The sequence below is a fragment of the Chiloscyllium punctatum genome, unplaced genomic scaffold, assembly GCF_047496795.1.
Source record: "Chiloscyllium punctatum isolate Juve2018m unplaced genomic scaffold, sChiPun1.3 scaffold_176, whole genome shotgun sequence".
NCBI lineage: Eukaryota > Metazoa > Chordata > Chondrichthyes > Orectolobiformes > Hemiscylliidae > Chiloscyllium > Chiloscyllium punctatum.
In genome coordinates this window covers 326,814-351,037 of record NW_027309910.1, presented here as the reverse complement: position 1 = coordinate 351,037, position 24,224 = coordinate 326,814, and the positions used below count along the sequence as shown (strand labels likewise).

Genomic DNA, 24,224 nt, shown 5'->3' with positions numbered 1-24,224 from the left:
CCTCCCACAGTGTGGGGCTCCCTCTGCACTGACCCTCCCACAGTGCGGGGCTCCCTCAGCACTGACCCTCCCTCAGCGCTGACCCTGTGACAGTGCGGGGCTCCCTCAGCGCTGACCCTCCCTCAGCGCTGACCCTCCCTCGGCGCTGACCCTCCCTCGGCTCTGACCCTCCCTCGGCACTGACCCTCCCACAGTGTGGGGCTCCCTCAGCACTGACCCTCCCACAGTGCGGGGCTCCCTCAGCGCTGACCCTCCCTCAGCGCTGACCCTCCCTCAGCGCTGATCCTTCCACAATGCAGTTTCTCAAAATTAAAATGATAAGCAGCACTTATTTGTCCAGAGGCTGCAGCACAGCCTGTTATCATAGTGTAACTGGTGGGTTTGCTTTGCGCTCGGAAAGATTGTGAATGTTTGGAATTCTCTTCCACAGTGACTTGTGGATCCTCGGATGTTGGAAGACATCGAAGACGTGGGCACCGACCTTTGGTGTCTCTGGAATGGAGAGACACAAGGGGTTGGTGTTGAGGAAGAAGCTGGGATGGAGATGAACCATGACTGTACTCAGGAGCACAGCAGACTCCAGGGGGGTGGATGGTGGACTCAGGTTGGTCACCCCAGTGTTCACCTGACAGTGCGGCTGATGGTCGGGACAGCAAGTGTGACAGAGAGACAGAGAGAGAAAACAAGAATGGGCCTTCGAGAGAGCGAGGGACAGAAGAGTGGGAGAGACAGGGAGTTTAGGAGGAGAGAGATCGAGAAAGGGAGAGAGTTAACAGTCAGTGTGGGAGGGAGAGAGAGAGAGAGAGAGAGAGTGAGGTGGAGAGGGAGAGGCAGAAAGTGAGGTGGATAGAGAGAGATTGCGACAGGCAGTAGGATAATTACAGAAAGAGAGAGAGACTGTGACATGGCAGAGAGAAAGAGTTAGGACAAAGAGAGTCAGAAAGAGAGAAACAGAGATTAAGAAAGGGAGTCTGAGGGGAGGGAGAGACAGAGTGAGAGAGAGAGAGAGCAAAAGGGAGGCAGACAGAATATGTGAGAGAGAGGAGGTGCGAGTGTGAGGAGTGACAGAGACTTCGACAGAGGGAGTGATAGTGAGAGAGGATGGTCACGGAAAGACAGAGAAACAGAAAGTGATAGGGTGTGAGAGAGAGAGAAAGTGAGGTGGATACAGAGGGACAGAGAGAGTGACAGAAACAGTGATAGAGGGAAAGAGACAGACAGAGAATGGTTACAGAAAGACAGGGAATGATAGACTGCGAGAGAAAGAGAATGTGAGATCGAGATACAGAGAGAGTAAGAGGAACAAAGAGATGGACTGTGAGAGAGGGGGAGAGAGTGAGATGGACTCAGGAAGACAGAGAGAAAGGGAAAGACAGACAGAGTGAGAGACAGAGATGGAGAGTGAAAGGGGATATCTAATCCTCTATCTTCTGACGTTCCCCTTGCTCCCTGGGTTCAGTTACTTGAACCTGTCAGAGTTGGATTACCAACGATTAATCCAATTAAAAGGCTATTTTCGGCAGTCCTCCAGCGTGATTTTGGGAGATTTATTTCAGGGAATTTGTGGGATCAGGGTTACTGGGTTCCTGCACCGAGAGACGCAGGTGGTTCACACTCTGAGTGAAAACATGGGTCTCCCTCACTCATGGACAGGCAGCTTCACAATTGCACGGCAATGCCCCTGGCAGGAACACAGCAGCCCTTCACCCAGTGCAACAAACTCCCGGATCACCAGGGGCAGAATCCCTGGGGCGCTGAACCCTGCGGGTGGGGTCAGACAAAAAGACACAGGGTCCCACAAACAGCCGTGTGACAGTGATCCTGCTCACGAGATGCTGGGGTCTTGGGGGACACATGTCAGCCAGGACAGGACAGTCACCCCAACTCCTGGTTTGTCCTGAATCTGCACGTTGGTATTTGGCCAAGTCCTAACCCCACTAGAGGGCAGGCAGGAGCCATGGGTCAATGTCTCGGCTTGAATCATGGTGACTCCGACAAACAACCCAAGACAGGGCTCCCTCGGCACTGACCCTCCCACAGTGTGGGGCTCCCTCAGCACTGACCCTCCCACAGTGTGGGGCTCCCTCGGCACTGACCCTCCCACAGTGAGGGGCTCCCTCAGCACTGACCCTCCCTCAGTGCGGGGCTCCCTCAGCACTGACCCTCCCACAGTGCGGGGCTCCCTCGGCACTGACCCTCCCACAGTGTGGGGCTCCCTCAGCACTGACCCTCCCTCAGTGTGGGGCTCCCTCAGCAATGACCCTCCCACAGTGCGGGGCTCCCTCAACACTGACCCTCCCACAGTGTGGGGCTCCCTCAGCACTGACCCTCCCACAGTGCGCGGCTCCCTCAGCACTGACCCTCCCACAGTGTGGGGCTCCCTCAGCACTGACCCTCCCTCAGTGTGGGGCTCCCTCAGCAATGACCCTCCCACAGTGTGGGGCTCCCTCAGCAATGACCCTCCCACAGTGTGGGGCTCCCTCAGCACTGACCCTCCCTCAGTGTGGGGCTCCCTCAGCAATGACCCTCCCACAGTGCGGGGCTCCCTCAGCACTGACCCTCCCACAGTGTGGGGCTCCCTCAGCACTGACCCTCCCACAGTGCGGGGCTCCCTCAGCACTGACCCTCCCTCAGTGTGGGGCTCCCTCAGCACTGACCCTCCCACAGTGCGCGGCTCCCTCAACACTGACCCTCCCACAGTGTGGGGCTCCCTCAGCACTGACCCTCCCACAGTGCGCGGCTCCCTCAGCACTGACCCTCCCACAGTGTGGGGCTCCCTCAGCACTGACCCTCCCACAGTGCGCGGCTCCCTCAGCACTGACCCTCCCACAGTGTGGGGCTCCCTCAGCACTGTCCCTCCCATAGTGAGTTGGAGAGTAAGAGAGAGTGAGAATGAGAGTGTGTGAGAGTGAGAGTGAGGATAACAAAGTGAGTGCACGAGTGAGGATGAGAATATAATAGTGTAAGAGTGAAAGAACGTATACGCGAGCGAGTGACTCAGATTGCATCAATGTGAGAGTGAGTGTGAGAGAGTGGAACAATATGAAAGAGAGAGAGAGTTGGAGTGAAACAACGTGAGAGCCAGTGTTAGTGAGAAAGTGAGGGAGTAATATTGTGAGAGCCAGTGAGAGTGAGAGTGTGATATACAGTGAGAGAGTGATCGAGAGTGTGCTAAGTGCTGAGACACTGGTGACACCAGACGTTGCTGACCCCACACTGTCCTGATATTCTGACAAAGCTGTGTTTAAACGTGTCAGCAGTTCAGGGACAGAGCCGCACGGTTCACATTTCCACAGCTGCTCTCTCAGTTATGCAGTGAGATCCGGGAAAGATCCCCAGGGTTATGTAATTATACCACTCAGGTATGTCACCCAAAAATAATTACACTGTCAGAGGGTCAGCACTGAGTGAGCCCCACACTGTGGGAGGGTCAGCGCTGAGTGTGCCCCGCACTGTGGGAGGGTCAGTGCTGAGGGAGCCCCACACTGTGGGAGGGTCAGGGCTGAGGGAGTCCCGCACTGTGGGAGGGTCAGTGCTGAGGGAGCCCCACACTGTGGGAGGGTCAGTGCTGAGGGAGCCCCTCACAGTGGGAGGGTCAGCACCGAGGGAGCCCCTCACTGAGGGAGGGTCAGTGCCGAGGGAGCCCCCACACTGTGGGAGGGTCAGTGCCGAGGGAGCCCCCACACTGTGGGAGGGTCAGTGCTGAGGGAGCCCCACACTGTGGGAGGGTCAGTGCTGAGGGAGCCCCGCACTGTGGGAGGGTCAGTGCTGAGGGAGCCCCGCACTGTGGGAGGGTCAGTGCTGAGGAAGCCCCGCACTGTGGGAGGGTCAGTGCTGAGGGAGCCCCGCACTGTGGGAGGGTCAGCGCTGAGGGAGCCCCACACTGTGGGAGGGTCAGTGCTGAGTGAGCCCCGCACTGTGGGAGGGTCAGTGCTGAGGGAGCCCCGCACTGTGGGAGGGTCAGCGCCGAGGGAGCCCCGCACTGTGGGAGGGTCAGTGCTGAGGGAGGCCCGCACTGTGGGAGGGTCAGTGCTGAGGGAGCCCCGCACTGTGGGAGGGTCAGTGCTGAGGGAGCCCCGCACTGTGGGAGGGTCAGTGCCGAGGGAGCCCCGCACTGTGGGAGGGTCAGCGCCGAGGGAGCTCCGCACTGTGGGAGGGTCAGTGCTGAGGGAGCCCCGCACTGTGGGAGGGTCAGTGCCGAGGGAGCCCCGCACTGTGGGAGGGTCAGTGCTGAGGGAGCCCCGCACTGTGGGAGGGTCAGTGCTGAGGGAGCCCCGCACTGTGGGAGGGTCAGTGCTGAGGGAGCCCCGCACTGTGGGAGGGTCAGTGCTGAGGGAGCCCCGCACTGTGGGAGGGTCAGTGCTGAGGGAGCCCCGCACTGTGGGAGGGTCAGTGCTGAGGGAATCCCGCACTGTGGGAAGGTCAGTGCTGACGGAGCCCCACACTGTGGGAGGGTCAGCGCCGTGGGAGCCCCACTCTGTGGGAGGGTCAGTGCTGAGGGAGCCCCGCACTGTGGGAGGGTCAGTGCTGAGGGAGCCCCGCACTGTGGGAGGGTCAGCGCTGAGGGAGCCCCGCACTGTGGGAGGGTCAGTGCTGAGGGAGCCCCGCACTGTGGGAGGGTCAGTGCTGAGGGAGCCCCGCACTGTGGGAGGGTCAGTGCTGAGGGAGCCCCGCACTGTGGGAGGGTCAGTGCTGAGGGAATCCCGCACTGTGGGAAGGTCAGTGCTGACGGAGCCCCACACTGTGGGAGGGTCAGCGCCGTGGGAGCCCCACTCTGTGGGAGGGTCAGTGCTGAGGGAGCCCCGCACTGTGGGAGGGTCAGTGCTGAGGGAGCCCCGCACTGTGGGAGGGTCAGCGCTGAGGGAGCCCCGCACTGTGGGAGGGTCAGTGCTGAGGGAGCCCCGCACTGTGGGAGGGTCAGTGCTGAGGGAGCCCCGCACTGTGGGAGGGTCAGCGCTGAGGGAGCCCCACACTGTGGGAGGGTCAGTGCTGAGTGAGCCCCGCACTGTGGGAGGGTCAGTGCTGAGGGAGCCCCGCACTGTGGGAGGGTCAGCGCCGAGGGAGCCCCGCACTGTGGGAGGGTCAGCGCCGAGGGAGCCCCGCACTGTGGGAGGGTCAGCGCCGAGGGAGCCCCGCACTGTGGGAGGGTCAGTGCCGAGGGAGCCCCGCACTGTGGGAGGGTCAGTGCTGAGGGAGCCCCGCACTGTGGGAGGGTCAGTGCTGAGGGAGCCCCGCACTGTGGGAGGGTCAGTGCTGAGGGAGCCCCGCACTGTGGGAGGGTCAGTGCTGAGGGAGCCCCGCACTGTGGGAGGGTCAGTGCTGAGGGAATCCCGCACTGTGGGAAGGTCAGTGCTGACGGAGCCCCACACTGTGGGAGGGTCAGCGCCGTGGGAGCCCCACTCTGTGGGAGGGTCAGTGCTGAGGGAGCCCCACACTGTGGGAGGGTCAGGGCTGAGGGAGTCCCGCACTGTGGGAGGGTCAGTGCTGAGGGAGCCCCACACTGTGGGAGGGTCAGTGCTGAGGGAGCCCCTCACAGTGGGAGGGTCAGCACCGAGGGAGCCCCTCACTGAGGGAGGGTCAGTGCCGAGGGAGCCCCCACACTGTGGGAGGGTCAGTGCCGAGGGAGCCCCCACACTGTGGGAGGGTCAGTGCTGAGGGAGCCCCACACTGTGGGAGGGTCAGTGCTGAGGGAGCCCCGCACTGTGGGAGGGTCAGTGCTGAGGGAGCCCCGCACTGTGGGAGGGTCAGTGCTGAGGAAGCCCCGCACTGTGGGAGGGTCAGTGCTGAGGGAGCCCCGCACTGTGGGAGGGTCAGCGCTGAGGGAGCCCCACACTGTGGGAGGGTCAGTGCTGAGTGAGCCCCGCACTGTGGGAGGGTCAGTGCCGAGGGAGCCCCGCACTGTGGGAGGGTCAGCGCCGAGGGAGCCCCGCACTGTGGGAGGGTCAGTGCTGAGGGAGCCCCGCACTGTGGGAGGGTCAGTGCTGAGGGAGCCCCGCACTGTGGGAGGGTCAGTGCCGAGGGAGCCCCACACTGTGGGAGGGTCAGCGCCGAGGGAGCTCCGCACTGTGGGAGGGTCAGTGCCGAGGGAGCCCCGCACTGTGGGAGGGTCAGTGCCGAGGGAGCCCCGCACTGTGGGAGGGTCAGTGCTGAGGGAGCCCCGCACTGTGGGAGGGTCAGTGCTGAGGGAGCCCCGCACTGTGGGAGGGTCAGTGCTGAGGGAGCCCCGCACTGTGGGAGGGTCAGTGCTGAGGGAGCCCCGCACTGTGGGAGGGTCAGTGCTGAGGGAGCCCCGCACTGTGGGAGGGTCAGTGCTGAGGGAATCCCGCACTGTGGGAAGGTCAGTGCTGACGGAGCCCCACACTGTGGGAGGGTCAGCGCCGTGGGAGCCCCACTCTGTGGGAGGGTCAGTGCTGAGGGAGCCCCGCACTGTGGGAGGGTCAGTGCTGAGGGAGCCCCGCACTGTGGGAGGGTCAGCGCTGAGGGAGCCCCGCACTGTGGGAGGGTCAGTGCTGAGGGAGCCCCGCACTGTGGGAGGGTCAGTGCTGAGGGAGCCCCGCACTGTGGGAGGGTCAGTGCTGAGGGAGCCCCGCACTGTGGGAGGGTCAGTGCTGAGGGAATCCCGCACTGTGGGAAGGTCAGTGCTGACGGAGCCCCACACTGTGGGAGGGTCAGCGCCGTGGGAGCCCCACTCTGTGGGAGGGTCAGTGCTGAGGGAGCCCCGCACTGTGGGAGGGTCAGTGCTGAGGGAGCCCCGCACTGTGGGAGGGTCAGCGCTGAGGGAGCCCCGCACTGTGGGAGGGTCAGTGCTGAGGGAGCCCCGCACTGTGGGAGGGTCAGTGCTGAGGGAGCCCCGCACTGTGGGAGGGTCAGCGCTGAGGGAGCCCCACACTGTGGGAGGGTCAGTGCTGAGTGAGCCCCGCACTGTGGGAGGGTCAGTGCTGAGGGAGCCCCGCACTGTGGGAGGGTCAGCGCCGAGGGAGCCCCGCACTGTGGGAGGGTCAGCGCCGAGGGAGCCCCGCACTGTGGGAGGGTCAGCGCCGAGGGAGCCCCGCACTGTGGGAGGGTCAGTGCCGAGGGAGCCCCGCACTGTGGGAGGGTCAGTGCTGAGGGAGCCCCGCACTGTGGGAGGGTCAGTGCTGAGGGAGCCCCGCACTGTGGGAGGGTCAGTGCTGAGGGAGCCCCGCACTGTGGGAGGGTCAGTGCTGAGGGAGCCCCGCACTGTGGGAGGGTCAGTGCTGAGGGAATCCCGCACTGTGGGAAGGTCAGTGCTGACGGAGCCCCACACTGTGGGAGGGTCAGCGCCGTGGGAGCCCCACTCTGTGGGAGGGTCAGTGCTGAGGGAGCCCCGCACTGTGGGAGGGTCAGTGCTGAGGGAGCCCCGCACTGTGGGAGGGTCAGCGCTGAGGGAGCCCCGCACTGTGGGAGGGTCAGTGCTGAGGGAGCCCCGCACTGTGGGAGGGTCAGTGCTGAGGGAGCCCCGCACTGTGGGAGGGTCAGTGCTGAGGGAGCCCCGCACTGTGGGAGGGTCAGTGCTGAGGGAATCCCGCACTGTGGGAAGGTCAGTGCTGACGGAGCCCCACACTGTGGGAGGGTCAGCGCCGTGGGAGCCCCACTCTGTGGGAGGGTCAGTGCTGAGGGAGCCCCGCACTGTGGGAGGGTCAGTGCTGAGGGAGCCCCGCACTGTGGGAGGGTCAGCGCTGAGGGAGCCCCGCACTGTGGGAGGGTCAGTGCTGAGGGAGCCCCGCACTGTGGGAGGGTCAGCGCTGAGGGAGCCCCGCACTGTGGGAGGGTCAGCGCTGAGGGAGCCCCACACTGTGGGAGGGTCAGTGCTGAGTGAGCCCCGCACTGTGGGAGGGTCAGTGCTGAGGGAGCCCCGCACTGTGGGAGGGTCAGTGCTGAGGGAGCCCCGCACTGTGGGAGGGTCAGCGCCGAGGGAGCCCCGCACTGTGGGAGGGTCAGCGCCGAGGGAGCCCCGCACTGTGGGAGGGTCAGCGCCGAGGGAGCCCCGCACTGTGGGAGGGTCAGCACCGAGGGAGCCCCACACTGTGGGAGGGTCAGTGCTGAGGGAGCCCCACGCTGTGGGAGGGTCAGTGCTGAGGGAGCCCCACGCTGTGGGAGGGTCAGTGCCGAGGGAGCCCCGCACTGTGGGAGGGTCAGTGCTGAGGGAGCCCCGCACTGTGGGAGGGTCAGTGCTGAGGGAGCCCCGCACTGTGGGAGGGTCAGTGCTGAGGGAGCCCCGCACTGTGGGAGGGTCAGTGCTGAGGGAGCCCCACACCGTGGGAGGGTCAGTGCTGAGGGAGCCCCACACTGTGGGAGGGTCAGTGCTGAGGGAGCCCCGCACTGTGGGAGGGTCAGTGCTGAGGGAGCCCCACACTGTGGGAGGGTCAGTGCTGAGGGAGCCCTACACTGTGGGAGGGTCAGTGCTGAGGGAGCCCCGCACTGTGGGAGGGTCAGTGCTGAGGGAGCCCCACACTGTGGGAGGGTCAGTGCTGAGGGAGCCCTACACTGTGGGAGGGTCAGTGCTGAGGGAGCCCGCACTGTGGGAGGGTCAGCGCTGAGGGAGCCCCGCACTGTGGGAGGGTCAGTGCTGAGGGAGCCCCACACTGTGGGAGGGTCAGCGCTGAGGGAGCCCCACACTGTGGGAGGGTCAGCGCTGAGGGAGCTCCACAATCATCAACTTGGAAAGTGCTTGTTTCGGCAGGACCGTGTGTTGTCGCGCCCAATAGGAGTTGGCCAAACATCCAAACGTACCTCCTTCGATCATCATCGGCAGATGTCAGCAGCGTCGATGTCACTCTGAAAGAAAACAGGCGATTACGAGAACGTACACTGTGAGAGGTTAGGGCGCTATCGAAGGAAGGAAAGCTTCCTGCAATTGTGCAGAACCTTGGCGCGACCATGCCTGGAGGATCAACGAAGGTATACTCACCCAAGAGGGGACGCAGCAAATTTGGTTCTGATTGACCCCCCAGGATCGCCAACTTGTCCTCTTGGGAGCGACGGCGTTGCCCATTCTGCCGGCGCTCCCTGGAATTTCCAAGAGCAACACCGGCACCTGGTCGTGGGGCTAACGGAGGGCAGATTTTACCCCATGGCAGGGTTTTGAGGGGGTGGGGGGGGATTGGTGGTGGGAGGGGGGAGTTGTGTTTCCAGAACGAGGGTTGGGTGGATGGGTTTGGTTGGGGGGTCACAGTCTCAGGATTGGGGGGGGGGTTAACGTCCGTCCGTTTCGGACCGCGGATCAGGAGCTTGATCCCTCGGCTCGCCGAGAACGCACAGAGGGATCCCGGGGTAACGAAGCGAGGTGGAGAGCCAGGATTCATCACGGGAGAGCTGCTTGGAGAGGGCCGGAGGCGGCGGTGGAGGGGAGGGCAGTCAGGTTGGGGGTGGGATCTGCAGGCGGACGGACGGACGGACGCCGGGGAACCTTCCAGAAACGAGCCGAGGACTGATGGGGAAACTACAAAGACGGGAGGAGGAATGGTCGGGCGTGGGGGGGGGCTAACGATTCCGCTCGAAAAGGTCGGGCTGAAGGGAGACATCTTTCTTCCTCCCCAACCCCGCTACATTTTGACGGCTCCGTCTCCCCCATTTTGGGTCGCCCCATCTTCGGCGGGGGGAAGATGGCCACCGGGGACTGGGCCGTATCCTTGGCATGGGGGTCAAAGGTTACACGGAGACGGATCAGCCGCAGACGAGCGGCGGGGCAGGCCTGACGGGCTGAATGGTCTCGTTGTGCCCCCTCCAACTTATTGCTGGGTGTGGGGAATGGGAGGGGGGGGCTTAGAATACCACTGGGCGGCACCCATCGCCTGTGATGGGCGCCGGGCGTGACGAAGAGAGGCGGAGGGCGTGTGGGCGTCGGGTGGAGCGGAGAGGGGTGGCGGTAACCGGGAGAGGAGTGGGCGTTGGGTGACGGGAAGGGCGAGCGGTCGGACGGGCACAACCACGGAATGACGGTGCGCCTTGGTCACAGAATCACCGTGGCCACCGCCAACCCGACAGGACAACTGGGGGATTTGGGGGGGGGTGGGGGTGGTGAGCACCCTTAGGCAGACCTAACTAAACCCCAAACCCCTTTTTTTCCATCTTCGAGCCCCACCACACACACACAAACACTCTGGAGTTGGCCTCAGGACCATTGGTGAGGGGAGAGGTCAAAGGTTGTTCATGGAGGGAGTGAGGGGACCAGGGGACGGGGCCAGGGCGACCGTTGGGGGGAAGGGGGCGGGGCCCGAGCGACCGTTGGAGCGCGAGCGCGAGCGAGCCCCGTTGCCTTGGCAACTCCCTCCACCCTTTCACGCAGGGCGGCGGACGTCACTGCGGGGCAGCTCGAGGCAGGGGGACCAGCCAAAGTTGGGCGGCGGGGGAGACGTCACTGCGGGGCAGGACGTCTGAGGGCGGGGCGCGCACGAGCCAATGGGGACGGACGCGGCGTGAACGTGGTGACGTTTCCGGGGGGGCGCGGCGAGACGTGGTGAGGTCACAGGCCGCAGCGGGGAGACGGCCGCAGGTTCACGATGGCGGCGCTGAGAGCGGGCAGCGGAGGTTGACGCTAAGTCCGATATTTTGAAGAGACATGACAGGGAAAGGGAGGTCTCCCAAACTGGCCGTGCATTTGACATATATCGAGTGGGAGGGGAGAGCGGGGAAAGTGAGACGACGTGACGTGCTGGTGGAAACGGCGGCGGATGACGTCATTGCGGGGCACGCCTGCCGGGGGGGCGGGTTCAGGCCTTCCCGGCGGCCGGAAGCGACGTCATTGCGTGGCAGGGATAGCCCAATGGCGGGAGAGAGAGGATGGGCGTGCGCGGTGACATCACACTCGTGCGGCATGACGTTGTTTCCGGGGACGAGAAGGCGGTCACTCAAGATGGCGGCGCTCAGAGTGTGCACAGGAGGTTGTCCCTGAGAGAGGCGCATTATATTATAGAGAGAGACAGGGGCCGCATTTCAGCTCGATGCTATATCATAGAGGGAGGGGAGATGTCTCTCAGACTGATACTGTGTTATAGATATATATTATAGAGGGAGGGGAGATGTCTCTCAGACTGATACTGTGTTATAGATATATATTATAGAGGGAGGGGAGGGGAGATGTCTCTCAGACTGATACTGTGTTATAGATATATATTATAGAGATGGGGGAGGGGAGATGTCTATCAGACTGATACTGTGTTATAGATATATATTATAGAGGGAGGGGAGGGGAGATGTCTCTCAGACTGATACTGTGTTATAGATATATATTATAGAGGGAGGGGAGGGGAGATGTCTATCAGACTGATACTGTGTTATAGATATATATTATAGAGGGAGGGGAGGGGAGATGTCTATCAGACTGATACTGTGTTATAGATATATATTATAGAGGGAGGGGAGGGGAGATGTCTCTCAGACTGATACTGTGTTATAGATATATATTATAGAGATGGGGGAGGGGAGATGTCTCTCAGACTGATACTGTGTTATCGATATATATTATAGAGATGGGGGAGGGGAGATGTCTCTCAGACTGATACTGTGTTATCGATATATATTATAGAGATGGGGGAGGGGAGATGTCTCTCAGACTGATACTGTGTTATAGATATATATTATAGAGATGGGGGAGGGGAGATGTCTCTCAGACTGATACTGTGTTATAGATATATATTATAGAGGGAGGGGAGGGGAGATGTCTCTCAGACTGATACTGTGTTATAGATATATATTATAGAGGGAGGGGAGGGGAGATGTCTCTCAGACTGATACTGTGTTATAGATATATATTATAGAGATGGGGGAGGGAAGATGTCTCTCAGACTGATACTGTGTTATAGATATATATTATAGAGGGAGGGGAGGGGAGATGTCTCTCAGACTGATACTGTGTTATAGATATATATTATAGAGGGAGGGGTGGGGAGATGTCTCTCAGACTGATACTGTGTTATAGATATATATTATAGAGATGGGGAGGGGAGATGTCTCTCAGACTGATACTGTGTTATAGATATATATTATATAGATGGAGGAGGGAAGATGTCTCTCAGACTGATACTGTGTTATAGATATATATTATAGAGGGAGGGGAGGGGAGATGTCTCTCAGACTGATACTGTGTTATAGATATATATTATAGAGATGGAGGAGGGAAGATGTCTCTCAGACTGATACTGTGTTATAGATATATATTATAGAGATGGGGGAGGGAAGATGTCTCTCAGACTGATACTGTGTTATAGATATATATTATAGAGATGGGGGAGGGGAGATGTCTCTCAGACTGATACTGTGTTATAGATATATATTATAGAGGGAGGGGAGGGGAGATGTCTCTCAGACTGATACTGTGTTATAGATATATATTATAGGGGGAGGGGAGATGTCTCTCAGACTGATACTGTGTTATAGATATATATTATAGAGATGGGGGAGGGGAGATGTCTCTCAGACTGATACTGTGTTATAGATATATATTATAGAGATGGGGGAGGGGAGATGTCTCTCAGACTGATACTGTGTTATAGATCTATATTATAGAGGGAGGGGAGGGGAGATGTCTCTCAGACTGATACTGTGTTATAGATATATATTATAGAGATGGGGGAGGGGAGATGTCTCTCAGACTGATACTGTGTTATAGATATATATTATAGAGGGAGGGAAGATGTCTCTCAGACTGATACTGTGTTATAGATATATATTATAGAGATGGGGGAGGGAAGATGTCTCTCAGACTGATACTGTGTTATAGATATATATTATAGGGGGAGGGGAGATGTCTCTCAGACTGATACTGTGTTATAGATATATATTATAGAGATGGGGGAGGGGAGATGTCTCTCAGACTGATACTGTGTTATAGATATATATTATAGAGATGGGGGAGGGGAGATGTCTCTCAGACTGATACTGTGTTATAGATATATATTATAGAGATGGGGGAGGGGAGATGTCTCTCAGACTGATACTGTGTTATAGATATATATTATAGAGATGGGGGAGGGGAGATGTCTCTCAGACTGATACTGTGTTATAGATATATATTATAGAGATAGGGGAGGGGAGATGTCTCTCAGACTGATACTGTGTTATAGATATATATTATAGAGATGGGGGAGGGGAGATGTCTCTCAGACTGATACTGTGTTATAGATATATATTATAGAGATGGGGGAGGGGAGATGTCTCTCAGACTGATACTGTGTTATAGATATATATTATAGAGATGGGGGAGGGGAGATGTCTCTCAGACTGATACTGTGTTATAGATATATATTATAGAGATGGGGGAGGGGAGATGTCTCTCAGACTGATACTGTGTTATAGATATATATTATAGAGATAGGGGAGGGGAGATGTCTCTCAGACTGATACTGTGTTATAGATATATATTATAGAGATAGGGGAGGGGAGATGTCTCTCAGACTGATACTGTGTTATAGATATATATTATAGAGGGAGGGGAGGGGAGATGTCTCTCAGACTGATACTGTGTTATAGATATATATTATAGAGGGAGGGGAGGGGAGATGTCTCTCAGACTGATACTGTGTTATAGATATATATTATAGAGATGGGGGAGGGGAGATGTCTCTCAGACTGATACTGTGTTATAGATATATATTATAGAGATGGGGGAGGGGAGATGTCTCTCAGACTGATACTGTGTTATAGATATATATTATAGAGGGAGGGGAGGGAAGATGTCTCTCAGACTGATACTGTGTTATAGATATATATTATAGAGGGAGGGAAGATGTCTCTCAGACTGATACCGTGTTATAGATATATATTATAGAGGGAGGGGGAGGGGAGATGTCTCTCAGACTGATACTGTGTTATAGATATATATTATAGGGGGAGGGGAGATGTCTCTCAGACTGATACTGTGTTATAGATATATATTATAGAGATGGGGGATGGGGGAGGGCAGATGTCTCTCAGACTGATACTGTGTTATAGATATATATTATAGAGATGGGGGAGGGAAGATGTCTCTCAGACTGATACTGTGTTATAGATATATATTATAGAGGGAGGGGAGGGGAGATGTCTCTCAGACTGATACTGTGTTATAGATATATATTATAGAGATGGGGGAGGGGAGATGTCTCTCAGACTGATACTGTGTTATAGATATATATTATAGAGATGGGGGAGGGGAGATGTCTCAGACTGATACTGTGTTATAGATATATATTATAGAGATGGGGGAGGGGAGATGTCTCTCAGACTGATACTGTGTTATAGATATATATTATAGAGATGGGGGAGGGAAGATGTCTCTCAGACTGATACCGTGTTATAGATATATATTATAGAGGGAGGGGAGGGGAGATGTCTCTCAGACTGATACTGTGTTATAGATATATATTATAGAGGGAGGGGAGATGTCTCTCAGACTGATACTGTGTTATAGATATATATTATAGAGATGGGGAGGGGAGATGTCTCTCAGACTGATACTGTGTTATAGATATATATTATAGAGGGAGGGGAGGGGTGATGTCTCTCAGACTGATGCTGTGTTATAGATATATATTATAGAGGGAGGGGAGGGGAGATGTCTCTCAGACTGATACTGTGTTATAGATATATATTATAGAGGGAGGGGAGGGGAGATGTCTCTCAGACTGATACTGTGTTATAGATATATATTATAGAGATGGGGGAGGGAAGATGTCTCTCAGACTGATACTGTGTTATAGATATATATTATAGAGATGGGGGAGGGGAGATGTCTGTCAGACTGATACTGTGTTATAGATATATATTATAGAGATGGGGAGGGGAGATGTCTCTCAGACTGATACTGTGTTATAGATATATATTATAGAGGGAGGGGAGATGTCTCTCAGACTGATACTGTGTTATAGATATATATTATAGAGGGAGGGGGAGGGGAGATGTCTCTCAGACTGATACTGTGTTATAGATATATATTATAGAGATGGGGGAGATGTCTGTCAGGCTGATACTGTGTTATAGATATATATTATAGAGGGAGGGGAGGGGAGATGTCTGTCAGACTGATACTGTGTTATAGATATATATTATAGAGGGAGGGGAGATGTCTCTCAGACTGATACTGTGTTATAGATATATATTATAGAGGGAGGGGGAGGGGAGATGTCTCTCAGACCGATACTGTGTTATAGATATATATTATAGAGGGAGGGGAGATGTCTGTCAGGCTGATACTGTGTTATAGATATATATTATAGAGGGAGGGGAGATGTCTCTCAGACTGATACTGTGTTATAGATATATATTATAGTGATGGGGAAGGGGAGATGTCTCTCAGACTGATACTGTGTTATAGATATATATTATAGTGATGGGGAAGGGGAGATGTCTGTCAGACTGATACTGTGTTATAGATATATATTATAGAGGGAGGGGAGATGTCTCTCAGACTGATACTGTGTTATAGATATATATTATAGAGATGGGGGAGGGAAGATGTCTCTCAGACTGATACTGTGTTATAGATATATATTATAGAGGGAGGGGAGGGGAGATGTCTCTCAGACTGATACTGTGTTATAGATATATATTATAGAGATGGGGAGGGGAGATGTCTCTCAGACTGATACTGTGTTATAGATATATATTATATAGATGGAGGAGGGAAGATGTCTCTCAGACTGATACTGTGTTATAGATATATATTATAGAGGGAGGGGAGGGGAGATGTCTCTCAGACTGATACTGTGTTATAGATATATATTATAGAGATGGAGGAGGGAAGATGTCTCTCAGACTGATACTGTGTTATAGATATATATTATAGAGATGGGGGAGGGAAGATGTCTCTCAGACTGATACTGTGTTATAGATATATATTATAGAGATGGGGGAGGGGAGATGTCTCTCAGACTGATACTGTGTTATAGATATATATTATAGAGGGAGGGGAGGGGAGATGTCTCTCAGACTGATACTGTGTTATAGATATATATTATAGAGGGAGGGGAGATGTCTCTCAGACTGATACTGTGTTATAGATATATATTATAGAGATGGGGGAGGGGAGATGTCTCTCAGACTGATACTGTGTTATAGATATATATTATAGAGATGGGGAGGGGAGATGTCTCTCAGACTGATACTGTGTTATAGATATATATTATATAGATGGAGGAGGGAAGATGTCTCTCAGACTGATACTGTGTTATTGATATATATTATAGAGGGAGGGGAGGGGAGATGTCTCTCAGACTGATACTGTGTTATAGATATATATTATAGAGATGGGGGAGGGGAGATGTCTCTCAGACTGATACTGTGTTATAGATATATATTATAGAGATGGGGGAGGGGAGATGTCTCTCAGACTGATACTGTGTTATAGATATATATTATAGAGATGGGGGAGGGGAGATGTCTCAGACTGATACTGTGTTATAGATATATATTATAGAGATGGGGGAGGGGAGATGTCTCTCAGACTGATACTGTGTTATAGATATATATTATAGAGATGGGGGAGGGAAGATGTCTCTCAGACTGATACCGTGTTATAGATATATATTATAGAGGGAGGGGAGGGGAGATGTCTCTCAGACTGATACTGTGTTATAGATATATATTATAGAGGGAGGGGAGATGTCTCTCAGACTGATACTGTGTTATAGATATATATTATAGAGATGGGGAGGGGAGATGTCTCTCAGACTGATACTGTGTTATAGATATATATTATAGAGGGAGGGGAGGGGTGATGTCTCTCAGACTGATGCTGTGTTATAGATATATATTATAGAGGGAGGGGAGGGGAGATGTCTCTCAGACTGATACTGTGTTATAGATATATATTATAGAGGGAGGGGAGGGGAGATGTCTCTCAGACTGATACTGTGTTATAGATATATATTATAGAGATGGGGGAGGGAAGATGTCTCTCAGACTGATACTGTGTTATAGATATATATTATAGAGATGGGGGAGGGGAGATGTCTGTCAGACTGATACTGTGTTATAGATATATATTATAGAGATGGGGAGGGGAGATGTCTCTCAGACTGATACTGTGTTATAGATATATATTATAGAGGGAGGGGAGATGTCTCTCAGACTGATACTGTGTTATAGATATATATTATAGAGGGAGGGGGAGGGGAGATGTCTCTCAGACTGATACTGTGTTATAGATATATATTATAGAGATGGGGGAGATGTCTGTCAGGCTGATACTGTGTTATAGATATATATTATAGAGGGAGGGGAGGGGAGATGTCTGTCAGACTGATACTGTGTTATAGATATATATTATAGAGGGAGGGGAGATGTCTCTCAGACTGATACTGTGTTATAGATATATATTATAGAGGGAGGGGGAGGGGAGATGTCTCTCAGACCGATACTGTGTTATAGATATATATTATAGAGGGAGGGGAGATGTCTGTCAGGCTGATACTGTGTTATAGATATATATTATAGAGGGAGGGGAGATGTCTCTCAGACTGATACTGTGTTATAGATATATATTATAGTGATGGGGAAGGGGAGATGTCTCTCAGACTGATACTGTGTTATAGATATATATTATAGTGATGGGGAAGGGGAGATGTCTGTCAGACTGATACTGTGTTATAGATATATATTATAGAGGGAGGGGAGATGTCTCTCAGACTGATACTGTGTTATAGATATATATTATAGAGATGGGGGAGGGAAGATGTCTCTCAGACTGATACTGTGTTATAGATATATATTATAGAGGGAGGGGAGGGGAGATGTCTCTCAGACTGATACTGTGTTATAGATATATATTATAGAGATGGGGAGGGGAGATGTCTCTCAGACTGATACTGTGTTATAGATATATATTATATAGATGGAGGAGGGAAGATGTCTCTCAGACTGATACTGTGTTATAGATATATATTATAGAGGGAGGGGAGGGGAGATGTCTCTCAGACTGATACTGTGTTATAGATATATATTATAGAGATGGAGGAGGGAAGATGTCTCTCAGACTGATACTGTGTTATAGATATATATTATAGAGATGGGGGAGGGAAGATGTCTCTCAGACTGATACTGTGTTATAGATATATATTATAGAGATGGGGGAGGGGAGATGTCTCTCAGACTGATACTGTGTTATAGATATATATTATAGAGGGAGGGGAGGGGAGATGTCTCTCAGACTGATACTGTGTTATAGATATATATTATAGAGGGAGGGGAGATGTCTCTCAGACTGATACTGTGTTATAGATATATATTATAGAGATGGGGGAGGGGAGATGTCTCTCAGACTGATACTGTGTTATAGATATATATTATAGAGATGGGGAGGGGAGATGTCTCTCAGACTGATACTGTGTTATAGATATATATTATATAGATGGAGGAGGGAAGATGTCTCTCAGACTGATACTGTGTTATTGATATATATTATAGAGGGAGGGGAGGGGAGATGTCTCTCAGACTGATACTGTGTTATAGATATATATTATAGAGATGGGGGAGGGGAGATGTCTCTCAGACTGATACTGTGTTATAGATATATATTATAGAGATGGGGGAGGGGAGATGTCTCTCAGACTGATACTGTGTTATAGCTATATATTATAGAGATGGGGGGGCAGATGTGTCTCAGACTGGTACTGTGTTATAGATATATATTATAGAGATGGGGGCGGGGAGGGAGAGTGTCTCTTAAACTGATAATGTTTTAAAGATACGTATTATAATGGGATAGACTGATATATTTTAGATGTGTTAATTTGGATGTCGGCATCTCTCAGACTTATATTATGAACACGTATTATAGAAAAGTGGGTGTCAGTTATTATATTGTGCATATTTATTATAGAGGAGAGGGGGAGAAAGAGAGGGACAGTGGGAGAGGTAGTGAGGGAGACGGGGGAAGAGTGTGTCAGACGCAGGGAGAACGTGATTGAGGGAGAATGTGAGAGACTGAAGGAAACCAGTATTGAGAGAGATAGTGAGGGGGGACAGAGAGAGACAACAAGACATGCAGAAAGAGAAAATGAGGGGGAGAATGACAGAGATGTGTGGTGGCATAGTGGTTGGTGCTGCTGCCTCTGCATCAGGGACCCAGATTCAACTGCACTCTCAGTCTGTGGGGTGTTTGGCTGTGCTAAATTGTCCAATATTGTCCAAGTATGTGCAGGTTAGGGTGAATAAGCTAAGTTAAATTGGCCCCTCGTGCCCAGGGATGTGCAGGTTTGGGTGGGTTGGCCGTGGGGAAATTGGCCCGTAGTGCCCAGGGATGTGTAGGTTAGGGTGAGATTGGCCGTGGGGAAATTGTCCCGTAGTGCCCAGGGATGTGCAGGTTAGGGTGGGATCGGTCGTGGGGAAATTGTCCCGTAGTGCCCAGGGATGTGCAGGTTAGGGTGGGATCGGTCGTGGGGAAATTGTCCCGTAGTGCCCAGGGATGTGTAGGTTAGGATGGGATTGGATGTGGGGAAATTGTCCCGTAGTGCCCAGGGATGTGTAGGTTAGGATGGGATTGGATGTGGGGAAATTGTCCCGTAGTGCCCAGGGATGTGCAAGTTAGGGTGGGATCGGTCGTGGGGAAATTGTCCCGTAGTGCCCAGGGATGTGTAGGTTAGGGTGGGATTGGATGTGGGGAAATTGTCCCGTAGTGCCCAGGGATGTGCAGGTTAGGGTGGGATCGGTCGTGGGGAAATTGTCCCGTAGTGCCCAGGGATGTGTAGGTTAGGGTGGGATTGGATGTGGGGAAATTGTCCCGTAGTGCCCAGGGATGTGCGGGTTAGGGTGGGATTGGATGTGGGGAAATTGTCCCGTAGTGCCCAGGGATGTGCAGGTTAGGGTGGGATTGGCCGTGGGGAAATTGTCCCGTAGTGCCCAGGGATGTACAGGTTAGGGTGGGATTGGCCGTGGGGAAATTGTCCCGTAGTGCCCAGGGATGTGCCGGTTTGGCTGTGGGAAATGCAGGGTTACAGGGATAGGTGAGTAGATTTCAGTGCGATGCTCTTTGGAGGCTCGGTGCATCCTCAGTGAGCTGAAGGGTCTCTTTCTGCACCATATGGATTTGATAATTCTTTGAATCGACACAGGGTGAGGATGGAGAGAAACAGTTGGAAGTGTTTGGGATGGGGTATAGGCAGCGAGATGGTTAGGTCAAGAGTTTGAGGTGGTGAATCAGTGTGAAAGGTAGAGTTGTGAGAGTTAGGGAGAGGGACAGTGATTGAGGGATGCAGGGGAGAATGTCTCAGTGGGATGGAGTTCAGTGAGGTGGTGGAAAAAGATGGGAAGAGTATAGCACGCTGTCCGCCAGGGATGGAGGGGTGTTATGGTTCAGTGGGTAAGGTGGTGATGATGTCAGAGCGAGTGGGCAGTGACTTGGAGAGGGATCATGCTGTGTTCTGAGCTACAACTATTACCATCTTAACCTTTCTGTGTGTTTTCCAGTTCCGAAGAACTGTATCCGGAGCTTACTGACCATCCGAACAGTGAGTATCAATCCCACAGGAAACCAGAGCGCTCCATCTAACCCTGTGGTGTCCCCGTCTGGAGAGTTTGATGGGGGACCGTGTAGAGGGAGCTTTACTCTGTCTCTAACCCCACGTTGTCCCTGCTCTGGGAGTATTTGATGGGGGACCGTTAGGGGGATGTTTACTGAGTATCTAACCCCACGCTGTCCCTGTCCTGGGAGTATTTGATGGGGGACAGTTAGGGGGGTGTTTACTCAGTATCTAACCCCACGCTGTCCCTGTCCTGGGAGTATTTGATGAGGGACAGTTAGGGGGGTGTTTACTCAGTATCCAACCCCACGCTGTCCCTGTCCTGGGAGTATTTGATGGGGGACAGTTAGGGGGATGTTTACTCAGTATCTGACCCCACGCTGTCCCTGTCCTGGGAGTATTTGATGGGGGACCGTTAGGGGGGTGTTTACTGAGTATCTAACCCCACGCTGTCCCTGTCCTGGGAGTATTTGATGGGGGACAGTTAGGGGGATGTTTACTCAGTATCTAACCCCACGCTGTCCCTGTCCTGGGAGTATATGATGGGGGACAGTTAGGGAGGTGTTTACTCAGTATCTAACCCCACGCTGTCCCTGTCCTGGGAGTATTTGATGGGGGACCGTGTAGAGGGAGCTTTACTTTGTCTCTAACCCCACGCTGTCCCTGTCCTGGGAGTATTTGATGGGGGACCGTTAGGGGGGTGTTTACTGAGTATCTAACCCCACGCTGTCCCTGTCCTGGGAGTATTTGATGGGGGACAGTTAGGGGGATGTTTACTCAGTATCTAACCCCACGCTGTCCCTGTCCTGGGAGTATTTGATGGGGGACAGTTAGGGGGATGTTTACTGAGTATCAAACCCCACGCTGTCCCTGTCCTGGGAGTATTTGATGGGGGACAGTTAGCGGGGTGTTTACTGAGTATCTAACCCCACGCTGTCCCTGTCCTGGGAGTATTTGATGGGGGACCGTTAGAGGGATGTTTACTCAGTATCTAACCCCACGCTGTCCCTGTCCTGGGAGTATTTGATGGGGGACCGTTAGGGGGGTGTTTACTGAGTATCTAACCCCACGCTGCCCCTGTCCTGGGAGTATTTGATGGGGGACCGTTAGGGGGATGTTTACTGAGTATCTAACCCCACGCTGTCCCTGGGAGTATTTGATGGGGGACCGTTAGGGGGATGTTTACTGAGTATCTAACCCCACGCTGTCCCTGTCCTGGGAGTATTTGATGGGGGACAGTTAGAGGGATGTTTACTGAGTATCTAACCCCGCGCTGTCCCTGTCCTGGGAGTATTTGATGGGGGACCGTTAGGGGGATGTTTACTCAGTATCTAACCCCACGCTGTCCCTGTCCTGGGAGTATTTGATGGGGGACAGTTAGGGGGATGTTTACTCAGTATCTCACCCCACGCTGTCCCTGTCCTGGGAGTATTTGATGGGGGACAGTTAGGGGGATGTTTACTCAGTATCTAACCCCACGCTGTCCCTGGGAGTATTTGATGGGGGACCGTTAGGGGGATGTTTACTGAGTATCTAACCCCACGCTGTCCCTGGGAGTATTTGATGGGGGACCGTTAGGGGGATGTTTACTGAGTATCTAACCCCACGCTGTCCCTGTCCTGGGAGTATTTGATGGGGGACAGTTAGAGGGATGTTTACTGAGTATCTAACCCCGCGCTGTCCCTGTCCTGGGAGTATTTGATGGGGGACCGTTAGAGGGATGTTTACTGAGTATCTAACCCCACACTGTCCCTGTCCTGGGAGTATTTGATGGGGGACCGTTAGGGGGGATGTTTACTCAGTATCTAACCCCACGCTGCCCCTGTCCTGGGAGTATTTGATGGGGGACCGTTAGGGGGGTGTTTACTGAGTATCTAACCCCACGCTGTCCCTGTCCTGGGAGTATTTGATGGGGGACAGTTAGGGGGATGTTTACTCAGTATCTAACCCCACACTGTCCCTGTCCTGGGAGTATTTGATGGGGGACCGTTAGGGGGATGTTTACTGAGTATCTAACCCCACGCTGTCCCTGTCCTGGGAGTATTTGATGGGGGACAGTTAGGGGGATGTTTACTGAGTATCTAACCCCACACTGTCCCTGTCCTGGGAGTATTTGATGGGGGACCGTTAGGGGGATGTTTACTCAGTATCTAACCCCACGCTGTCCCTGGGAGTATTTGATGGGGGACCGTTAGGGGGATGTTTACTGAGTATCTAACCCCACGCTGTCCCTGTCCTGGGAGTATTTGATGGGGGACCGTTAGGGGGGTGTTTACTGAGTATCTAACCCCACGCTGTCCCTGTCCTGGGAGTATTTGATGGGGGACCGTTAGGGGGGTGTTTACTGAGTATCTAACCCCACGCTGTCCCTGGGAGTATTTGATGGGGGACCGTTAGGGGGATGTTTACTGAGTATCTAACCCCACGCTGTCCCTGTCCTGGGAGTATTTGATGGGGGACCGTTAGGGGGATGTTTACTCAGTATCTAACCCCACGCTGTCCCTGTCCTGGGAGTATTTGATGGGGGACCGTTAGGGGGGTGTTTACTGAGTATCTAACCCCACGCTGCCCCTGTCCTGGGAGTATTTGATGGGGGACCGTTAGGGGGGTGTTTACTGAGTATCTAACCCCACGCTGTCCCTGTCCTGGGAGTATTTGATGGGGGACCGTTAGGGGGGTGTTTACTCAGTATCTAACCCCACGCTGTCCCTGTCCTGGGAGTATTTGATGGGGGACCGTTAGGGGGGTGTTTACTCAGTATCTAACCCCACGCTGTCCCTGTCCTGGGAGTATTTGATGGGGGACAGTTAGAGGGATGTTTACTCAGTATCTCACCCCACGCTGTCCCTGTCCTGGGAGTATTTGATGGGGGACCGTTAGGGGGGTGTTTACTCAGTATCTAACCCCACGCTGTCCCTGTCCTGGGAGTATTTGATGGGGGACCGTTAGGGGGGTGTTTACTCAGTATCTAACCCCACGCTGTCCCTGTCCTGGGAGTATTTGAGAGAGAGACAGTGTAGAGGAGGATTAGAGTGGTGCTGAAAAAGCACAGCAGGTCAGGCCGCATCCGAGGAGCAGGAAAATCGATGGTTTGAGCAAAAGCCCTTCATTACGAATGAGGCTGGGAGCCTCTGGGGTGCAGAGATAAATGGGAGGGAGTGGGGTGGGGGACGGTAGCTGAGAGTGCCATAGGTGGATGGAGATGGTGATGGGTGGGGGGAGGGTGGAGCAGATCGGTGGGAAAGCAGATGGACAAGTCGGGACAGGTCATGAGGATGGTGCTGAGCTGGAAGGTTGGAACTGGGGAAATGAGGAAACTGGAGGAACAGTGTAGAGGGAGCTTTACTCTGTATCTAACCCAGGTTATCCCTGTCCTGGGAGTGGTTGATGGAGGGCGGTGCAGAGGAAGCTTTACTGTGTGTCTTGCTCTGAGGATTTGCCCTGTCCCTGTTGGGTTACAGACCCCCCGGCTCCCCCAGTGCGTTCTGGTGGCTCCTGTCCTGTCCCGGAATCTCGCTGCTGAGGCCAAGAAGACCTACCAGAGAGAGAAACCTCACATGAACATCGGCACCATCGGTCACGTGGACCACGGAAAAACGACACTGACAGCAGCCATCACCAAAGGTAGAGCGGAATGGGCAGGAGGGGTGTGTGAGGGAGAGTGTGTGTGGAAATCTTCACTGTCGAGGGCTCTCAAAGCTGTGTCATTCACTGTCGGGGAGGGGGAGTGAGAGATATACATAATCATCAATCAAGGGGGGTAGCAGAGAA

The 24,224-nt window shown here is 53.7% G+C and overlaps 1 protein-coding gene and 1 long non-coding RNA gene across 2 annotated transcripts in view; one reads left to right on the top strand and one right to left on the bottom strand.

The window, feature by feature from the left end:
* Positions 1–290: 290 nt before the first annotated feature.
* Positions 291–9,128, bottom strand: LOC140471870 (uncharacterized). The gene is made up of 3 exons (XR_011957235.1): positions 8,930–9,128; positions 8,752–8,796; positions 291–1,761 (listed from the first exon to the last, which is right to left on the bottom strand). It is a non-coding gene; the product is annotated as an uncharacterized lncRNA (long non-coding RNA).
* Positions 9,129–10,554: 1,426 nt separating this feature from the next.
* tufm (Tu translation elongation factor, mitochondrial) overlaps positions 10,555–24,224 on the top strand; it is a 40,455-nt gene continuing 26,785 nt past the window's right edge. Inside the window, exons 1-3 of the mRNA XM_072567443.1 lie at positions 10,555–10,901; positions 20,401–20,441; positions 23,915–24,077. Coding sequence (XP_072423544.1) covers positions 10,580–10,901; positions 20,401–20,441; positions 23,915–24,077 — 526 coding nt within the window. The 5' untranslated portion in view covers positions 10,555–10,579. The remainder of the gene's footprint in view (positions 10,902–20,400; positions 20,442–23,914; positions 24,078–24,224) is intronic.